At 51.6% G+C, this 16,667-nt stretch overlaps 2 protein-coding genes across 2 annotated transcripts in view; both read left to right on the forward strand.

Annotated features, from left to right (window-relative positions):
* LOC147086544 (ubiquitin-associated protein 2-like) overlaps positions 1-2,155 on the forward strand; it is a 149,423-nt gene extending 147,268 nt beyond the window's left edge. Inside the window, 1 exon segment of the mRNA XM_085978268.1 lies at positions 1,440-2,155. Coding sequence (XP_085834394.1) covers positions 1,440-1,538 — 99 coding nt within the window. The 3' untranslated portion in view covers positions 1,539-2,155.
* An 11,484-nt stretch (positions 2,156-13,639) lies between these two features.
* Positions 13,640-16,667, forward strand: part of LOC147086545 (uncharacterized) — a 57,557-nt gene continuing 54,529 nt past the window's right edge. The window contains exon 1 of the mRNA XM_085978662.1: positions 13,640-15,330. Within this exon, the coding sequence (XP_085834788.1) occupies positions 13,646-15,330 (1,685 nt within the window). The 5' untranslated portion in view covers positions 13,640-13,645. The remainder of the gene's footprint in view (positions 15,331-16,667) is intronic.

The following is a 16,667-nucleotide window of genomic DNA, read 5'->3' on the forward strand; positions in this document are numbered from 1 at the left end:
AAAAAAAGCAAAAGAAACCACGGGCTTAAAAAAGGGCCGGCCGAAATGTTGGCCTTTTATCTCGAGGTGTAGGTGGGTGGGGTGGGGGCGGGAAGACAACACGGCGAAGTTCTGTTACAGCTGTACAGAGCTCTGGACGCGGACCACCGCGTCAAGTTCTGGGCCTCTCGCCTCAGGAAGGATATCTTGTCCTCGGAGGGGAAGTAGTGTAAATTCACCAGAACGATACCCGGTGGGGCTAAAAGGGTTAACTTACAAGGACAGGTTGCACAGACTGGGCTCGTATTCCCTCGAGTTTAGTAGATTAAGGGGTGATCTAATTGAGGTCTTTACCCAATCAACTCCTTCAATTATCTTAGAGAGAGAGAAACTATTTCCTCTGGTGGGGGGTGAGTCCAGAACAACCTTAAAATTAGAGCCAGGCCGTTCAGGGGTGATGTCGGGAAGCACTTCTTCACACAAAGGCTGGTGGAAATCTGGATCACTCCCCCCCCACATAAAAGCTGTTCAGTCTGGGGGGTCCATTGAAAATGTCAGAACTGAGATGGATAGATCTTTGTTGGGTATGGGGATTAAGGGATACGGCACCAAGGCGGGTAGATGGAGTTACGCTACAGATCAGCCGCGATCGAATTGAAGGGCGGGACAGACTGGAGGGGCTGAGCGGCCTGTTCCTGTGTAGGGGAGTGCTCTTTCCGTACTCTTCGCTGATGAGTTGAAGCTAAGAGGGAAGGAGGCTCGTGAAGTTTTCACGTCTATGAAAGGAGGGTTAGTGAGATTGAACTGGGAGAGCTGTTAACTGTGAGGACAGGCTGAAGTAGAGAGTAAGCTGGGAAGATGGTGCAACAGATGTAATCGAGGGGTTAAAGAGTCATGGAATAAGCTAGCAGGCGTCAGGAGACAATTGGATGGGTTTCCAGAGAGAGGGAGGTGGGGGTGCTCGTTGGGACAATGGCCCTGTTCTTAACTCGCTTAAGCGATCTCGTCAGTGGGTAGCACTCACACCCGAGTCATCAGAAGGTAGTGGATACTGAGGGAGCGCCGCACTGTCAGAGGGGCGGTACTGAGGGAGCACCGCACTGTCGGAGGGGCGGTACTGAGGGAGCGCCGCACTGTCGGAGGGGTGGTACTGAGGGAGCGCCGCGCTGTCGGAGGGGCAGTACTGAGGGAGTGCCACACTGTCGGAGGGGCAGTACTGAGGGAGCGCCGCACTCGGTTCCGCCCCTCCGACAGTGCGGCTCTCCCTCAGTACGGTCCCTCCGACAGTGCGGCGCTCCCTCAGTACCGCCCCTCCGACAGTGCGGCGCTTCCTCGGCTACCGTGTCGGCTGTCTGTCCATGTGCTCATCAGAAAATGGCCGGGGGTGTGGGGGGGTAGGCTGTTGCAAATGTTTTGGGGATGAAAAAACTAACAAGTTTTTTTTTGGTGTGTTTTTAAAGAGTGGAACAGGACAGCGCACTCAAGCCAGTAGCATTCAGCAGAAGGCCCAGGCGAACAAATCCGCCTACAACAGCTCGGGTTACTGGGGTCCCAACTGAGCGGAGCGGAGCCGGGGGGGGGGGGAACGCCCCCAGCCCAGCTCCTCGCGCCTGCTCCGCAACACATATCTCGCTTTAAAGAACCGTGAAGAAAGAAAAGAAAAAACCCCACCCCACCACCAGACGCCGTGGTCTCGGAGGGGGAGGGGCCACACTTAACAAAAAAAACAGGACATCCGTGCGAAGTTAAATAGCGAAGTTTCAAAGAAAAAAGCTCTGCGTTGTGTCTGTGATGCCCATCTTTACTGTTGTATGTAAGATAGAGTTTGTAATCTCTTCCTCCTTTCTGCGTTCAGATTACGAGATGCTTGTTTGTTTTCGCCCCGTTCTCTTTCCCGCCCCTCCCCTTCCCGTCCCCATTCCCAATGAAGGAGCTCCGACACCTAGTGCGATTTTTGATTTACCCCCTCTCTTTTTCCCCCCCCCCCCCCTCCCCAACACACACACACACAACCTCCCCTTCCCTCCCCCGTCTCCCCCTCCTTTCATTAGGACTTCAAGTGATATGGACAATGTGGTCTTATATGGCTTCTTTGAGGTGTTTTTTTTGTACTGTGTTTCAATTCAGTGAATGATGTATCTCTTGTGTGTATATATAAAAAACACAAAGAACTGTAGATGGATCCGGTTTCTCACCTGCTCTCTCTGGCTTTTTTGTAATTAATTTCATGACATAAAGGAGAAAAAACAAAAAAAAAGGAAGTGCTTTCGGACAACTTTTTACAGGGTTTTTATTTTTTTGGTTTGTGTTTTTTTTTTTGGGACTATCACACTCCACTGTAAGTATTCTATTTTTTTCTTTCCTCTCTTGCCTGTGCCGTCCGACTTTCGGTACACACTCCACTGTAAGTATTCTATTTTTTTTCCCCCCTCTCTCCTGTGCAGTCCGACTTCCCGTAGTCGCTGACTTGGAACCGTGGTATCAATTGAATATAAATAAAAGTCGCAAAGTGATGTGCGTATTTTAATATCAGCTGCCCGGCCTCACCGTTGTCTTGCGAAAGGTTTCTCGCCTCCCGAGCTTCCAAAGCGCTGTTTCCCCCCCCCCCCCCCCCCCGGCCGTAGTTCTGGGCAGCTTCCGCCAGTTTTATTCGGCCGCAGAGGGCTGCCTCCAAAGCTCTGCTGCCCCCCCCCACCCGACATAACCTAACTCGCACCAAGTCTCATTCACCCTCTCCCCGTGCTCGCTGACCTACACTGGTTCCCGGTCCAGCAACACCTCGGTTTTATAATCCTTGTCCCGGTGTTCAAATCGCTCCGCGGCCTCTCTCCAGTAACAACCTCCGGCCCCACAACTCTCCGAGATCTCGGCGCTCCTCCAATTCCGGCCTCTCGCGCATCCCCCGATTTCCATCGCTCCACCATTGGCGGCCGCGCCTTCAGCCGCCTGGGCCCCGAGCTCTGGAATTCCCCCCCCTAAACCTCTCCTCCTTTTAAGAGGCTCCTTAAAACCGACCTCACCTGTCCTTAATATCTCCTTATGTGACTCGGTGTCAAATTTTGTTCGGTAACGCTCCTGTGAAGCGCTTTGGGACATTTTACTACGTTGAAGGTACGTGCATGTTGATACACCTGCCAAGCCAGAAGCCACTAAGAACCGGCGCCTTCGCCTTCAGGAGAGGAGGGAATTAAGCCGAGAAGAACAATTTGCATCTTCGTGCTGTATCCCGACCCGCCAGTCATCTCTTCATGCAGATGCATGGGAACATCACCACCTCCAAGTCACACACACCATCGTAACTTGGAAATATATTGGGCCTTACTTTACTGTCGCTGGGCCAAAATCCTGGAACTCCCTCCCTAACAGCACTGTGGGAGCACCTTCATCCCACGGGACTGCAGCGGTTCAAGAAGGTGGCTCACCACCACTGTCTCGAGGGGCAACTCGAGATGGGCAATAAATGCTGGCCTTGCCCGCGACGCCCACATTCCAGGAAGGAATAATAAAAAAAAATACACACAGCTCTGTCAGTGTCTCAAAAGGAAAGGGTTAATGTTTTCCAGCTGGGACCCTACATACCTACTCACACCACACAGGTGAAACCCGTCTTCACTCCTTCGGCTCCCAAGTGGTCCTACATTTTTTCTGGTTCGGTCCAACAGGAAATGTGCACAATGAATTCTTGTATTTTTGGTCTCCCTGGTTTTAAAATTGTGGCAGTCTCGGAGCCATTGATTTCCAGGTGTTTGTGGCAGAATCTGTTGGTGTCAATGAGGGGACAAATGCTTTGCTGCCACCCATGAGGGTGTCAAAATTCTCATCCTTGTTTTCAAATCCCTCCATGGCCTCGCCATCTCCCTGTCTCTGTAATCTCCTTCAGCCCCCCACCACCCCGAGATATCTGCGCTCCTCTAATTCTGCCCTCTTGAACATCCCTGATTATAATCGCTCAACCTTTGGTGGCTGTGCCTTCTGTTGCCTGGGCCCTAAGCTCTGGAATTCCCTGCCTAAACCTCTCCGCCTCGCTACCTCTCCTCCTTTAAGACGCTCCTTAAAACCTGCCTTTTTGACCAAGCTTTTGGTCACCTGCCCTAATTTCTTCTTACGTGCATCTGTGTTTTTTTTCCTCTTATAAAACTCCTGTGCAGCGCCTTGGGATGTTTTATTATGTTAAAAACACTATATGAATTCAAGTGGCTGTCAAGGATACTCCAGTCCACTCCAGCTGAGCGGCTCCCGGTGCTGTCCCACATTGCCCCGCCTGTCATTCGCCACACCGCCTCCGTGTGTTTGGGGGGGAAAAATCATACACAACGGTGACTTTATCGTTCCCACAAACTTGGAAAAGCGCTTCCGATCCCGCCGGCTGTTCTGGCAAAGAGCAGCCCAATATTCGCGCAGCTGGTACCGGCCCACTATCCAGATGGAGGGCATCGCGGGACGTGCACTCCGTATGAAGAACCAACCAGCACCTCGTCGCTGACCCAACAGCAGAGGTGGAGAAATGAGGTGCCTCCTGCAACAGATCTTAGTGGGCAGGTTGATGTGATGTGTTCCATGGGCTGGGACTCATGGCCACAGTCGTACAGGGCCTTGGTGCGACCACGCCTGGAGTACTGTGCACAGTTCTGGTCTCCTTACCTAAGGAAGGATATACTTGCCTTGGAGACGGTGCAACGAAGGTTCACTAGATTGATTCCTGGGATTTGAGATTGTGTAGACTGGGCCTATACTCTAGAGTTTGGAAGGAGAGGTGATCTCATTGAAACATACAAGATTCTGAAGGGGATTGACAGGGAAGATGCTGAGAGGTTGTTTCCCCCTGGCTGGAGAGTCTAGAACCAGGGGTCACAGTCTCAGGATAAGGGGTCGGCCATTTAGGACTGAGATGAGGAGGAATTTCTTCACTCAGAGGGCGGTGAATCTTTGGAATTCTCTGCCCCAGAGGGCTGTGGAGGCTCAGTCTTTGAGTATATTCAAGGCTGAGATCGATGGAGTTTTGGACTCTAGCGGAGTCAAGGGATATGGGGATCGGGCGGGAAAGTGGAGTTGAGGTCGATGATCAGCCGTGATCTTATTGAATGGCGGAGCAGGCTCGAGGGGCCGAATGGCCTACTCCTAATTCTTATGTTTCATGTCCCTGGTTTCGACCTCCCTCGAAGGCAGAAACATAGAAGATAGGAGCAGGAGTCGGCCATTCGGCCCCTCGAGCCTGTTCCGCCATTCAATGAGATCATGGCTGATCATCCAAATTCAGTACCCCGTCCCTGCTTTCTCCCCATATCCCTTGATCCCTTTAGCCTTAAGAAATATATCCAACTCCTTCTTGAATATATTTAATGAATTGGCCTCTACTGCCTTCTGTGGTAGAGAATTCCACAGCAACACCACTCTGGCTGAAGAAATTCCTCCTCATTTCTGTCCTAAATGGCTTACCCCTTATCCTTAGACTGTGATCCCTGGTTCTGGATTCCCCGACCATCGGGAACATCCTTCCTGCATCTAGTCTGTCCAGTCCTGCCAGAATTTTATAAGTTTCAATGAGATCCCCTCTCATTCTTCTAAACTCCAGCGAGTACAAGTCCAATCGACCCAATCTCTCCTCATACGTCATTCCTGCCATCCCAGGTATCAGCCTGGTGAATCTTCGCTGAACTCCTTCCATGGCAAGAATATCCTTCCTCAGATAAGGCGACCAAAACTGCACACAATACTGAAGATGTGGTCTCACCAAGGCCCTGTACAACTGCAGGAAGACATCCTTGTTCCTGTACTCAAACCCTCTCGCTATGAAGGCCAACATACCATTTGCCTTCTTAACCGCCTGCTGCACCTGCATGCTTACCTTCAGCGACTGGTGCACAAGGACACCCAGGTCTCGTTGCACTTCCCCTTCTCCCAACCTATTGCCATTCAGATAATAATCTGCCTTCCTGTTTTTGCCACCAAAGTGGATAACCTCGCATTTATCCACGTTATATTGCATCTGCCATGCTTCTGCCCAATCACCCAACCTGTCCAAATCGTCCCGGACTTTCTTGGCATCCTCCTCACAGCACACACACCCACCCAGCTTTGTGTCGCCTGCAAATTTGGAGATATTACATCTAGTTCCCTCGTCTAGATCATTAATATATATTGTGAATAGCTGGGGTCCAAGGACCGATCCCTGCGGTACCCCACTAGTCACTGCCTTCCACTCGGAAAAAGACCCGTTTATTCCAACAGACAGCGCTCAACCCAATCCACGCAGGGCACGGACGATGCAGCCACCTGCTCCGCGAGCGGAAGAGGAGGGACGAGCCGAAGTGCGACTGCGGCCGTGAGTCCCAGACCGTGGAACACATCACATCACAACCCGCCCACGAAGATCTGTTGCGGGAGGCCCCTCGTTCCTCCACTTGGCAGCTCAGGAGGCCGTCGAATGGACGGCCAAACTAGACGTCCCATTATAAGCGTTTCCCGTCATACGAAACAACAGCCACTCCGAAGTCTGCTAGGTTTTTTTACTGGCACCGGAACTTTTAATACTAATTCTGTGCAGAAAATCGTGCGGCACTCCCCGGGTGTGGAGCAGGTTGCCCAACCCATCACACCCTTACATTGTGACCGGAACATTGTCGCCGTTTTTAGTAAACCGACTGCACGAACTATTGGGTCCTGTAGCTTTCAGTGTGTAGGGACAGCTCCGACGTCCTCTTACCGCGCTGTGCTGTTTTAATTAGGGGGCGATTTTGTGAATGGGGGCGCGTTGGAGGCGGTACTGCTGCTTGTCGGGTCGAAGTCCCGCCTCCTTCGATTTGTGGCCAACCCACGCTATTTTCCCTTGATTGACGTTGTTAAGCCCGCCCAGTGGGCTGAGCAGGCCATTTAAGGGAAAGCCGGTTACAGAGCACGTCAGCGTATGACGTTTCATCCGTCAAAAATTTTTGACAGGTGAATTGTCATCGTTTGACAGATTATTATCTGAACGGCAATAGATTGGGAGAAGGGGAAGTGCAACGAGACCTGGGTGTTCTTGTGCACCAGTCGCTGAAGGTAAGCATGCAGGTGCAGCAGGCGGTTAAGAAGGCAAATGGTATGTTGGCCTTCGTAGCGAGAGGGTTCGAGTACAGGAACAAGGATGTCTTGCTGCAGTTGTACAGGGCCTTGGTAAGACCACACCTCGAGTATTGTGTGCAGTTTTGGTCGCCTTATCTGAGGAAGGATATTCTTGCCATGGAGAGAGTGCAGCGAAGATTCACCAGGTTGATACCTGGGATGGCAGGAATGACGTATGAGGAGAGATTGGGTCGATTGGGCTTATATTCGCTGGAGTTTAGAAGAATGAGAGGGGACCTCATTGAAACTTATAACATTCTGTCAGGCCTGGACAGACTAGATGCAGGAAGGATGTTCCCGATGGTCGGGGAGTCCAGAACCAGGGGTCACAGTCTAAGGATAAGGGGTAAGCCATTTAGGACAGAGATGAGGAGGAATTTCTTCACCCAGAGAGTGGTGAACCTGTGGAATTCTCTACCACAGAAGGCAGTTGAGGCCAATTCATTAAATATATTCAAGAAAGAGTTAGATATATTTCTTAAGGCTAAAGGGATCAAGGGATATGGGGAGAAAGCAGGGACAGGGTACTGAATTTGGATGATCAGCCATGATCGCATTGAATGGCGGAGCAGGCTCGAGGGGCCGAATGGCCGCCTCCTGCTCCTATCTTCTATGTTTCTAAAGCGCTTTGGGACGTCCTGAGGTGGTGAAAGGCGCTGGAGAGATGTAAGATTGTTCTTTTTTCTTTCCCGACCAACTATCTTACCACCTGCACTTTGGAGATTTTATTCCTGCTGGGCAGTGGGGGGGGGGGAAATTTAAGCAGGTAGGCGAAAAGCGACTAAACTGACGGCCAGCAAACTCTGAACTGCGGAAACCCTCGGGGGAAGGAGGTTTACCCAGGCCTGCCTCTCGACGAGAAGGGGAAGTTCCTGGCTGCTTGCAAGCGTCGAAGCCATTGTTTATTCCGGTTTTTTTTTTGTGGCACGTCAAAATATGTAGAAATCTTTTACCACGAGCTCGTTGCCATTGGTTACCTGCCGGAAAAGAAAAAAGGAACCACAGCAGTTCACCTCAATCCACAACAGGAACCGAAGGCCCGACTCTCTCAACCAGGCAACAGTTGAGTGAGGATAGAGCCCAGCGTCGGCGCTCCTTTCTCGAGGGTCCCCATGGCTCGGTGACGGGCGCCTTGGGTCGGGCCTTCAGGTAAAGCCTTCTTGACGAATTATAATTCTCCAACCTATTATTGTCGCCCAGGCAATGGGTAGCGAGGGATTAGACCGAGGAGTGTAGGCCACAGGCTCAAGCAAGTGTTTTGTAAAGAGGAACCTTATGTACATGGCAAGGCTAGCAGTCGAAGGGGCTGTGATACAGGTTATCTCCAAACGTTTGACATTAAATGTCAGGGGGTTATTATGTGCCTTGAGTTTAGAAGATTAAGGGGGGATCTAATCGAGGTGTTTAGAAGAATGAGAGGGGATCTCATTGAAACTTATAAAATTCTAACAGGACCAGACAGACTAGATGCAGGAAGGATGTTCCTGATGCCGGGGGAGTCCAGAACCAGGGGTCACAGTCTAAGGATAAGGGGTAAGCCATTTAGGACTGAGATGAGGAGGAATTTCTTCACCCAGAGAGTGGTGAACCTGTGGAATTCTCTACCACAGAAGGCAGTTGAGGCCAGTTCATTAAATATATTCAAGAAGGAGTTAGATATATTTCTTAAGGCTAAAGGGATCAAGGGATATGGGGAGAAAGCAGGGACAGGGTACTGAATTTGGATGATCAGCCATGATCGCATTGAATGGCGGAGCAGGCTCGAGGGGCCGAATGGCCTACTCCTGCTCCTATCTTCTATGTTTAAGACATTTAAAGGATTCGGTCAGGTAGAGAGAGAGAAACTATTTCCTCTGGTGGGGGGAGTCCAGAGCAAGGGGGGGGCGTCACCTTAAAATTAGAGCCAGGCCGTTCAGGGGTGATGTCGGGAAGCACTTCTTCACACAAAGGAAGTCTGGAACTCTCTCCCCCCAAAAATGTTGCCGAGGCTGGGGGTGAATTGAAAATTTCAAAACCGAGATTGATTTTTGTTGGGTAAGTGTGTGAAGGGGTACGGAACCAAGGCGGGTGACATTCATGCGGAAATTACTTATGAAATAATACTGAGCGGCCTGTGGGTGGCGCTGTCCAGGGAGAGTATAAATACTCGGGCACGGGCCCAGCTTGCGCAGGACATGCTTTAACAGGAACTAGTGAAGGACAGAACTAGACCTCCATGTTGTAAAACAGTTGATTAAAGCTTTGCTTAACGCTTAGACCAAGTGCCAAGTAGTTTTCTTACGTCAATGGGTAGATGGAGTTAAGATACAGATCAGCCGTGAGCTCATTGAATGGCGGGACGGGCTCGAGGGGCTGAATGGCCTCTTCCTGTTTCCTATTGTACGTTCCTGAGGTTCCCCTTTTAAGGTTCGGCAAAGCGGTCACCGCCCCCCCCCCCCCCCCGATTAGAAGCAGTCGCCTACTAAGCAATTTGTATCGCAACTCCCTGACATTGAGGGGCCGTTTGTGTGTGTGTGTGTGTGTGTGTGTGTACTGTGCAAATTTGGTGAGCAGTGAGGCACGTAAGTTTGCCCGGAGGAGGCGGACCTGTGTGGGAACGGCAGCGGGACCTGAGCTGGACAGGTTGGAGAAGCTGGATTTGTTTTCATTTAGAGCATGGGAGGTTGAGGGGCGATTTGATCGAGGTGTACAAGATTATGACGGGTTTGGATCGGCTAGACGGGGAAAGGCTGTTCCCACTAGTTGATGGTACAAGGGCTAGGGGACACAGATTTAAGGTTTTGGGCAAGAGATACAGGGAGGGGATGTGAGGAAAAACTTTTTTACGCAGCGAGTGGTGAGGACCTGGAACCCGCTGCCGACCGAAGTGGTGGAAGCGGAGACACTCAGGGCTCGAATTTCATCAGGCCGTGGGGGCGGGATTGGAGGTGTGTGGGGGGGATTAAAATCGTGAAATCGGGGGGCACGAACCCATCCCGCCCCCAACCCGCCTCCATGCCCGTTTCCCAGGAGGCGGATACCCGACCCGCGCTGGGACCCCGCCTCCCCGAGGCGGGAAGGGGATTAGTGCCCATTAGCTGCCTGTTAACAGGCAGTTTTTAGCCTAATCCCTATTTTTATTCCTGAAGTGTGGGATTCCCAACGGCTCCAAACCACGCCAAGTTAGCGAGGCGGACCGTCGGGCTGAAGGGCTTGGAGGGGTCGAGATGTCGGGTGTTCAGGTGAGTGCTGGGTGCATGAGTGCAGAGGTAAGTGTGTTTGGTGTGTGTAAAGTGTTTAAAGAAGTTCTACTAACCTCTTCTTACTAATGCAGCCTTCCTTCCTTCAGGCCTCGGGAGTCCCTGATCTCACCGGCACAGAAAGCAGAATGGCCGCGAGCTGTCAAATGTTGCAGCATTCAGCTTTCTGTTCTGGAGAGATCTCTAAATCAGCCTGAGAGGAAGGAATTAACTTAGAGTACAGATTGTCAGTGTTTGACAGCTTCAAAGAGCTGTGAAACGCTGATATTTCATCTGTCAAAAGCTTTTGACAGATGAAATGTCAATCTGTGACATCACCTGTTGCCGGGTGGCCCTTAATTGGCCTGCTGAGCCCGCTGGGCGGGCTCAACAAGGTCAATCAAGGGAAAATCGCGTGGGTTGGCCACAACTCGATGGAGGCGGGACTACAACCCCAAAAAGTTGTAGTCCCGCCTCCTAAACGCCTCCATTGATAAAATCCAGCCCTCTGTTTTCAAGGGGAGACTGGCTAGGCACTTGAGGGAAATAAACTTGCAGGGCTACGGGGATAGAGCGGGGGAATGGGACTGACTGGATCGCTCTACAGAGAGCCGGCACGGACTCAATGGGCCGAATGGCCGTTATGACCCTATGACCCTATGAAATAGAAGGGGTTGGAATGCTAAATGTCCCTTTCCCAGTTTCCCCCATCGCAGGATTATCTTTTTCATGCAGTTTTGGTAACCCAACTCCCAGCTTGATCCTCCAATTTCATTTTTCAAACTCGCAGCCAACTGTTTTCAAAGAAGGTTGGACAAGCGAAAATTGACGGGAGGACCCCAACTCTTTACAATCTATATTAACGATTTGGAGGAGGGGACCGAGTGCAACATATCCAAGTTTGCCGACGATACAAAGATGGGAGGGAAAGCAGTGAGTGAGGAGGACATAAAAAACCTGCAAAAGGACATAGACAGGCTAAGTGAGTGGGCAGAAATTTGGCAGATGGAATATAATGTTGGAAAGTGTGAGGTTATGCACTTTGGCAGAAAAAAAACAAAGAGCAAGTTATTATCTAAATGGAGAGAAACTGCAAAGTGTTACAGTACAAAGGGATCTGGGGGTCCTGGTGCATGAAACACAGAAGGTTAGTATACAGGTGCAGCAGGTGATCAGGAAGGCCAATGGAATCTTGGCTTTTATTGCAAGGAGGATGGAGTATAAAAACAGGGAAGTCTTGCTGCAGTTATACAGGGTATTGGTGAGGCCACACCTGGAATACTGCGTGCAGTTTTGGTTTCCATATTTAAGAAAAGATATACTTGCTCTCGAGGCAGTTCAGAGAAGGTTCACTCGGTTGATTCCGGAGATGAGGGGGTTGACTTATGAGGAAAGGTTGAGTAGGTTGGGACTCTACTCATTGGAGTTCAGAAGAATGAGAGGCGATCTTATCGAAACATATAAGATTGTGAGGGGGCTTGATCGGGTGGATGCGGGGAGGATGTTTCCACTGATGGGTGAGACTAGAACTAGGGGGCATAATCTTAGAATAAGGGGCTGCCCTTTCAAAACTGAGATGAGGAGAAACTTCTTCACTCAGAGGGTAGTAAATCTATGGAATTTGCTACCCCAGAGAGCTGTGGAAGCTGCGACATTAAATAAATTTAAAACGGAGATAGACAGTTTCCTAGCTGATAAGGGAATTAGGGGTCACGGGGAGAGGGCAGGGAAGTGGACGTGAGTCTAGGTTCGGATCAGCCATGATCCTATTGAATGGCGGAGCAGGCCCGAGGGGCCGTATGGCCTACTCCTGCTCCTACTTCTTATGATAGGTGGCTGGGACTTGGCTGGAAACGTAGCTGAAAGGTCTTGAGAAAGAAAGACGTACATTTCTCCAGCGCCTTTCACCACCTCAGGACGTCCCAGAGCGCTTCACAGCCAATGAAGTACTTTTGAAATTTGGTCGCAAGAAATCCTTGTGGACACGTCGAGAACCCAAGAGCAGATGGAATGGAAATCCAGAGCTAGGCTCTTCAGTTTGTTCTTCAGATCTTCCAGGACCTCTGAGAACACCTTGCGTGGTGGATCCAAAACCCGGCTGCCCGTGTCCTAACTCGCACCCAGTCCCGTACACCCATCACCCTCCCTGTGCTCGCTGACCTGCATTGGCTCCCGGTTAAGCAGCGCCTCGATTTCAAAATTCTCATCCTTGTTTTCAAATCCCTCCATGGCCTCGCCCCTCTCCCTATCTCTGTAACCTCCTCCAGCCCCACAACACCGCCGCCCCCCACCCCCCAGAGATATCTGCGCTCCTCCAATTCTGCCCTCTTGAGCATCCCTGATTATAGTCGTTCAACCATTGGCCATCCCTTCTGTTGCCTGGGCCCTAAGCTCTGGAATTCCCTCCCTAAAGCTCTCCGCCTCTCTCTCAGACTGATACCTGGGATGGCAGGGATGACGTATGAGGAGCGATTGGGTCGATTGGGCTTATACTCACTGGAGTTTAGAAGAATGAGAGGGGATCTCATTGAAACTTATAAAATTCTAACAGGACTAGACAGACTAGATGCAGGAAGGATGTTCCCGATGGCGGGGGAGTCCAGAACCAGGGGTCACAGTCTAAGGATAAGGGGTAAGCCAATTAGGACAGAGATGAGGAGGAATTTCTTCACCCAGAGCGTGGTGAACCTGTGGAATTCTCTACCACAAAAGGCAGTGGAGGCCAATTCATTAAATATATTCAAGAAGGAGTTGGATATATTTCTTAAGGCTAAAGGGATCAAGGGATATGGGGAGAAGGCAGGGACAGGGTACTGAATTTGGATGATCAGCCATGATCTCATTAAATGGCGGAGCAGGCTCGAGGGGCCGAATGGCCTACTCCTGCTCCTATCTTCTATGTTTCTCTCCTCCTTTAAGACGCTGCTTAAAACCGACCTCTTTGACCAAGCTTTTGGTCACCTGCCCTAATTTATCCTTATGTGGCTCGGTGTCAAATTTTTTTTGTCTTATAAATACTCCTGTGAAGCGCCTTGGGAAGTTTTACTACATTAAAGGTGCTATATAAATGCAAGTTGACATGAACCAGTCATTCATGAAAGAAAGACTTATAAAATAATACTGAGCGGCCTGCGCTTGGCGCTGTCCAGGGAGAGTATAAATACTCGGGCACGGGCCCAGCTTGCGCAGGACATTCTTTAACAGGAACTAGTGAAGGACACAACTAGACCTCCATGTTGTAAAACAGTTGATTAAAGCTTTGTTTAACGCTTAGACCAAGTGCCTAGTAGTTTTCTTGTGGCAGGCGCTATATAAATACAATTTTTTGTTTTTGTAGAGTTGACGACATGGACGGCAAGCTCAGTTGGCCATTCCCAGGTAGCAAATCGGCTTCTTCAGCATCCAAAGCATCCAAAACATCGTCGAGGACGCCCTCAACCAAAATGGCGACGCCGTCTGAGGTTCCGGCGCCCAAGGCCGAGAAGTCTGATGCGAGCAAGGAGGAGGCGCGCGCGGAGCGTAAACCTCGGGGCCTGTCCCTGTTCACCGGGAGATCCGCGGTTCGCGGTGGGGATTCGAGCGGCGCGAGCGGGGGAGGCGCCGCCCCGCGTAAGCTCAGCCTCCACGAGTGGTGGACGGGCGCAGACTCGCAGTCGGCCGGTGTGCGCCCGCGCTCCTCCAGCACGGGCACCACCCAGTTCTGGAAAGCCGTGGAGTCCGGCAGGCGGAAGGGCGGGGAGACGGGGAAGGAGGCAGCCGAGCCCCACGGCGGGGGGCCGCGGGACGCGAAGCCGGCGGGGCCGGGCGTCCTGGGTCTGACGGAAAGCATCAGGAGGAGGTGCGAGGGCTTCGCCAGCCCGAAGCCGGTTTCTCATGGAGGGGGCGCGCTTGGGAAGAGCGAGGAAGGAAAGCGAAGCAGAACGGCCAAAGCCAGCGACGCAGGCAACGCAGATCAGCAGAGGGCAGTCTCCACTTCAACCAGAGCCGTTCCGGAGAAGCATTCTGTAGTCCTGCAGAAGATTCATTCCTTTGAACAAATTATGAGGCAGAGACACACCAAGAAGAGTTCCCGACAGGAGCAACCAACCAAGACGCCAGCCGGAGACTCCTCTGCCCCCCCATCCTCGGGTAAGGTCATGCTCGCCACGGCCAATGAACGAAAGGGCAGGTCCAAATCCGGCTCTTCGCTACTTCACGCTGCACAAGCACAACGTCGTAGAGTCGATGAAGGGAAGTTGGAGAATCGTCAGGTTCCTTCTGTGGTCCAACAGCCAGCCAGCACCTCAACATCCCTTAGCAGCCGAGATACCTCCAAAAGTGACGAATCTGTGGGGGCGCCTTCAACTTCCGAGAGAACGACCGATCACGGTGCTCCCTCTGTTCATCCAAACCAACCCCCAGAGCTGGGTCCCGATCTGTGCCGTTCAACCTCCGAAAAGCCCAGTAGGACGGACAAATTTGGAAAGTCACCCAGCAGCAATGTGGTGGACGAGCAAGAGATGGCCAAACGGTCATCGCCCGCATCAAATGACTCGGTAACTGTCCTCCCCCGGGCCGCTGCTCAATCCTCCCCCAAAGCCCCCCGAAGTAGAGACTCGTCCTTGGAGCAAGAGGCAGCTGACGACAGCGCAGTGCGTCAAGGCAGCACTGCGTCAGAAAAGAAACTGATGCAGCCGTCCGGCCCCAAGGGATCGCCTGGCCGTTCGTCGGAAGCCTCAGGTCAAAGCCTGCCATTGAACGCAAGTCCTTCTCTACGTCCCTTGTCTCCGCAGACTGGCGCGGGGTCTGGCCATCTGGGAGAGTCCAGTGGGGAGAACGAGGCGGAGGTCCTCGAGGTCCTCAGACAATCGCTCGCGGTGGAACTGCCCGGTGCCTCCAGCCCGTTCAGCAGCTGGACTGAACTCGACGGCCCCGGGGACAGAGCTGTGTCCTCCCCTTTTGTCAAATCCGACGACGAGTGGTCACTGTCTGACGAGTCAGTGGTGACCACCCACAGCGATGTAAGCCAGCTGGACAAGAGTTACTCGATAAGGTAAGGTGACGCGCACCGGGGAACTCAAAGCTCAACCCTTACTGAGCTAGAACTCTCTAACGACCGACAGGATCCACACTCACTGAAACCTATGCTAGAGAGGTTGTTCCTCCCTGGCTGGAGAGTCTAGAACCAGGGGGTCACAGTCTCAGGATAAGGAAGCTCAATGTAAGCTCGAGGAACAGCACCTCATCTTCCGATTAGGCACTTTACAGCCTTCCGGACTCAATATCGAGTTCAACAATTTCAGATCATAACCTCGGCCCCTATTACATTTTTATATTTTTTTTATCCACACTTTAGGTTTGTGACTTTTCCATTTTTTTTTCTCTCTCCCACATGGCAGCTGTCTCTCACTCTGCCAGTGCATTTCACACTTCATCGAGAGCCATTGTCTGTTTCTTTACCGGTCCTATTACCATCTCGTCTCACCTTGAATATCTCTTAATGTCTCTTCTTTCATCCCCTCCCCCATTTCCCAGCCCCCAAACTGCCTTTTGTTTCACTTCCTGCCTTTGCTCTCAGTCCTGACGAAGGGTTTCGACCCGAAACGTCGACTCTGTTTCTCTCTCCACGGATGTTGCCCCTGGCCTGCTGAGTTTTTCCAGCATTTTCTGTTGTTACTCAGGATAAGGGGTCGGCCATTTAGGACTGAGATGAGGAGGAATTTCTTCACTCGGAGGGCGGTGAATCTTTGGAATTCTCTGCCCCAGAGGGCTGTGGAGGCTCAGTCGTTGAGTATATTCAAGGCTGAGATCGAGAGATTTTTGAATATTAAGGGAATCAAGGGATATGTGGATAGGGACGGTGCATGGAGTTAAGGTAGAAGATCAGCCATGATCTCATTGAATGGCGGAGCAGGCTCGAGGGGCCGAATGGCCGACTCCTGCTCCTATTTCATTTGTTCTTATGATTTTATTTTGCATCAATTAAAAACTCGTAGCGCAGGGGAGCCCAACCTTTGACCCTACGGCCACATCTGGCCCCCCAATCCGGTCAACGAAATCCAAGGCAACTTCTTTCTATTTGTAACTATCTTTGTTTCTCGCTCATTTGTCCTGTTTCTCTTTCATGGACCTGGAGGTTAGCTATTCTTAAGCCAACATTCCCGGTGCTGAGGGAGCGCCGCACTGTTGGGGGGCAGTACTGAGGGAGCGCCGCACTGTCGGGGGGGCGGTACTGAGGGAGTGCCGCACTGTCGGAGGGGTGGTACTGAGGGAGCGCCGCACTGTCGGAGGGGCAGTATTGAGGGAGCGCCGCATTGTCGGAGGGGCAGTATTGAGGGAGCACCGCACTGTCAGAGGGGCAGTACTGAGGGAGCGCCGCACTGTCGGAGG

This window comes from Somniosus microcephalus, unplaced genomic scaffold (genome assembly GCF_052327205.1).
Source record: "Somniosus microcephalus isolate GS21.2 unplaced genomic scaffold, FLI_Smic_1.0 unresolved_chr7, whole genome shotgun sequence".
NCBI lineage: Eukaryota > Metazoa > Chordata > Chondrichthyes > Squaliformes > Somniosidae > Somniosus > Somniosus microcephalus.